The following is a 4,088-nucleotide window of genomic DNA, read 5'->3' as shown; positions in this document are numbered from 1 at the left end:
TTTTCTCGTATTGAAAAAATGATGATTGAAGTTGAGGTTCAAAAGATAAAAAATATTTACAATAGATAGATTGAAGGGCATAAAAATGATTAGTTTTGGGGAGAAAATTCAAGAATTTTTGTCACAAGTTGAAGATAAGAGCACGAAGGTCATTTTACATTAGTCTACAAGAGAAGACAAAGGTCAAGGTGTATTTCATCATTTTTAAAATACAAGAGGAGGGTATCTCAAATATATACCAAAATGTTTAGGGGTATCTCTAAAATATAAATAACCCCTAAAGTTTTAACTTGCAACCGCCGTCCAACGGGCGCAGTCCTACTATGTAATTTTAGAAATATCTTCAATCCTTAAAAATCTCCGCCACACTTACACTTATCACATCCACCGTACGATGACGGTACAACGTGGGACCCACATGTCACATCATCAATCATATCGGAAACGTACGGTCCTGCGTCCTTCAAATCACCCCAATTCAGTACTCTACGTTGTATTTTATAAAATTTTGCGTGGATAGGTCGACAGTACATCTTCTTTCGCTAGATTCTCTGGTTCGGTGAACAATTTGCTTTAATTTGCAAAAAAAAAAAAAAAAAATTCAAAAAAGCTGAAAGAGGTCTCTCTTCAAGGAAACCGAGGAAAAAATCTGCAAATATTTGCTATTTTGGGTAATATTTATTTATCCAAAAATCCTTTTTTTTTTTTTCTGCTACTTTGGTTCAAGTTTGTAATTTTCATTCAATTAGGGTTTTTTTATTTTTTTATTTCAGATTTTTTACTGGTGGTGACGTTTCTGCAATCGAATCAGGTTAATGAGCTTGAGATTAGGGTTAGGGTTAGGATTTCTGTTGATTGAGATTGTGATGCTTGAATGATGGCTGCGGTGAATCCACAACCACTTCAAGCTCGTCCGTACGATGGACATGAAGATCACATACAGATACCTATACCGATCGAAGATGATAATGGAGGATTCGAAGATGATGAAGATGTTGGTGATGGTGATGGTGATGATGCGATGGACGATGTTGAAGACGTCCAGCTGAATTCGGGAAACCATGGAGATCACATTGTTGCGTTGCAACCTCGAACAAGTGAGCTTACGCTCTCTTTTGAAGGCGAGGTTTATGTCTTTCATGCAGTAACACCTGAAAAGGTCCGTCTTTTAAACTTATATTGTTATTTGATTTGATTGGTTCTTAGAATTTGAAATGATTTGAATAGTTTGTTGTGTTTGTGATTTTGTAGAATTTGGTTGATTCGGCATGTGTTGGATTTGTTATCGTTGGGTTGTTTTTGGGAATCTCTTGTATCAAATTTATATTTCTATTTGATTGGTTCTTGTTTGAATTGGAAAGAAACTGATTGAATTCGAATAGTTTACTGTGTTAGTGATTTTGTAGAATTAGATAGTGGAGTTCTGATCTCATTCTTATATTTCTCATTGGTAGAGCAAGCTCATCCTATGTTACCTGGTTTGTCGGTTTGAATCCGGGCTTGTGGTTCGCCACTCTTGAATAAACCCGATTTGTAGGGGTAGGTAGAGATAATTCGTTTCTTTTGATTAGCTTTGGTTCCCTAAATCGGTTCACTATTTTGGTTCGCTTGTGCATATACATAATTCAAGTATACAAGTTACAAGTACAATTATAATGTTAAAAAAATTCTAATTCAAATAGAAATAAATTAATATAATAATCTGAATTCTAAATACAAACAATGAAAAAATATAATAAATTGGTTTGGTTCACTGAATCAATTAACAAATTGTTTGATTCATCAAACAAATTAAAAAATTGTTGCAAATTGGCATGCTTTGGTTTGCCGAACTCTTATCAAAATTTGGTGGGTTCGTGGTTCATTTGATTTTACGAACTCAGTTCAAACCTTACAATGAACTGATTGGGGTCGTACCAGTTCGGACTAGTGCCAACGAATTGGGTAACAACATAGAGCTCATTTGTACATAGATTTTGCATGTGTTGGATTTGCTATCAATTTTTTAGTCTCATTTACTCTTCTTTCATTTTTTTTTTGTTGTATATACTCCTATTTGATTGCTTTTTGCCTGAATTGGAAAGAAATCATTTGAGTTCAAAAAGTTTGTTATGTTTGTGATTTTGTAGAATTTGATAGTGGAATTTTGATCATGTTCTTATATTTCTAGTTGTTATCAATTTTCCACACATTTACTCCTGTGTCATTTTTTGGAATTTCTTTTATCAATTTCATACTACTACTATAGTTCATTACGGGCATTCTCTTTGGGGTCAAGGGGGTAGAAGAGGAAAGACAAAAAATTGGAGGTGTATTATTGAAAAAGGAGGGAGAAAATGAAAGAATATATAAAGTTGAATGGGTATTCTTGGAAGAGGGGTAAAATAGGAAAGACAATAAAATTGGAGGGGTATTCTTGGAGAGAGGAGTAAAAGAGGAAAGACAATAAAATTGGAGGTGTATTATTGGAAAATACATAGTAAAAGAAAGACAATAAAGTTTGAGGGGTATTCTTGGAAAGGGGGTAGAAGAGGAAAGGGAATAAAGTTGGGGTGACAAAGGGAGTGGGGTCCACCAACATGGTGTTATATGATACAGATTTGATGGGTTCTCGTTTGAATTGGATAGAAACTGATTAGTTCGAATACTTTGCTGTGTTTGCTAGAGTTAGTAAATTTCTAGTCGCTAGAGCAGGCAGTTTATATAAAGATCCAGAGTGTGTTGGATTTGTTATCAATTTTTCCATGCATTTACTCTTGTGTCATTTTTGCGTTTTTTTATTTGTTATTATTTCTTTTATCAATTTTATAGTTCCATTTGATTGGTTCTTGCCTGAATTGGAAAGAAAAACCGATCCACTTCGAATAATTTGTTGTGTTTGTGATTTTGTAGAATTGGCTAATGGAATTCTGATCTATCTCATATTTGGTAGAACAAACACGTGTAAAAAGTTTGCATGTGTTGGATTCCCTTGTCCGTGCATTTGCTCTTGTATCATTTTTGGGTTTATTAGAATCTCATTTTTCAATCTTTTTTCGCATCACCATTATTTGCAGTTTGTTATTTACTAAATTTGGTGCTTGATGCATATGTGTCACTTATTAATCATTGAGTTCTCATTGTGGTAAGTTTATCTCACAATTATTTCTGATATGTGCAATGAGATATCGATTATATGATTAGATCTCATGTGATTAAGAGTTTCGAAGATTTTGTTACTTAGTCCGTTATTTTTGTGCCAAGGTGCAAATATGGTGGCATGTGACAGTTCTAAATGCGTGGAGTTAGAGCACTAGGGATATTTATCTACTTCATTGGAGCTGAATTGCATGATTTATTACTTGCTCACACCTCTTCCTTGTGGAACATATTCTTTCATTATTAGCATCCCCCAAATTGTTGAAGGGGTTTAATTTGGAGGACATGTTGTAAACTATGTGATATTTCGTTATAAATAGGATTCATGTTTAACTGATCTTAAATTCTGTATAAGACATGTTTCTGCCTTATTGATCTTATATTTCCATATAGGATAGGGCTTTTGTCACACTTTGATCCTCGAAATCTGCAATCCAGTCCATGATTCATGGGCCGACTTGTGACTTAAAACTCGGAGTGATGAACAATTAACAAGAAAATTAAATAAATACTATTTATTTAGTTATAAACTCAAAATTTTATAACACTAGTCAAATAACATTCCCTTGTCAAGGTTAAATGCTCAACACACTGATGTTCAAAAATTCATGTCCAAAATCCTTACTCTGATTTCAAAGAATCATGCAATCTAGATAAGTAATTCAATAAGGAAAACTCAAAAATTATAAAATTGGTCTAATTAAAGACTTTAGTATTCATTAATGAGGCATGACGCTAAATTTTCTAAATAGAAACAATACCTGTAGATTCAACCCGTCTCTACTCGGAATTTTAATAAATTCATTTTTTTCGTCATATTTGAGCATACTACATATAGTTGGAAAGCTGTCTCAATAAAATACAAGAATATAGTTTTTGTTAAGTATAGTTTTGTTAAATTTTTTAGAGAAAACGAGCTCAAACTCACGTTTTTTGCTACCAATAATTCT

At 33.2% G+C, this 4,088-nt stretch overlaps 1 protein-coding gene across 2 annotated transcripts; it reads left to right on the top strand.

The window, feature by feature from the left end:
- The first annotated feature begins 359 nt into the window (after positions 1-359).
- On the top strand, positions 360-1,414 carry LOC147380853 (uncharacterized). Of its 2 annotated transcripts, none has more exons than XM_086431164.1 (3): positions 360-671; positions 812-1,159; positions 1,252-1,414. In XM_086431164.1, the coding sequence occupies exons 2-3, from the start codon at positions 875-877 to the stop codon at positions 1,366-1,368; spliced, it is 402 nt and encodes a 133-aa protein (XP_086287290.1). In that variant the 5' UTR covers positions 360-671; positions 812-874; the 3' UTR covers positions 1,369-1,414. The 2 variants fall into 2 exon arrangements, with proteins under 2 accessions (XP_086287290.1, XP_086287289.1); XM_086431163.1 differs by having other exon boundaries at positions 364-671; positions 774-1,159; positions 1,252-1,401.
- The last annotated feature ends 2,674 nt before the right edge of the window (positions 1,415-4,088 follow it).

Source organism: Akebia trifoliata, unplaced genomic scaffold, assembly GCF_017979445.1.
Source record: "Akebia trifoliata isolate Shusen 1 unplaced genomic scaffold, ASM1797944v1 Contig00922, whole genome shotgun sequence".
Taxonomy (NCBI): domain Eukaryota; kingdom Viridiplantae; phylum Streptophyta; class Magnoliopsida; order Ranunculales; family Lardizabalaceae; genus Akebia; species Akebia trifoliata.
Note: the sequence above shows the minus strand (reverse complement) of the source record. Positions and strands in the feature narration are given on the sequence as shown.

What these genes read in the sequence shown, in the direction of transcription:
- LOC147380853 (XM_086431164.1), top strand. Translation starts at nt 875, where the DNA reads ATGATGGCTGCGGTGAATCCACAACCACTTCAAGCTCGTCCGTACGAT. An exon ending in ATGCAGTAACACCTGAAAAG is followed by an intron (nt 1,160 to 1,251) that starts GTCCGTCTTTTA and finishes GTGATTTTGTAG; the next exon opens with AATTTGGTTGATTCGGCATG.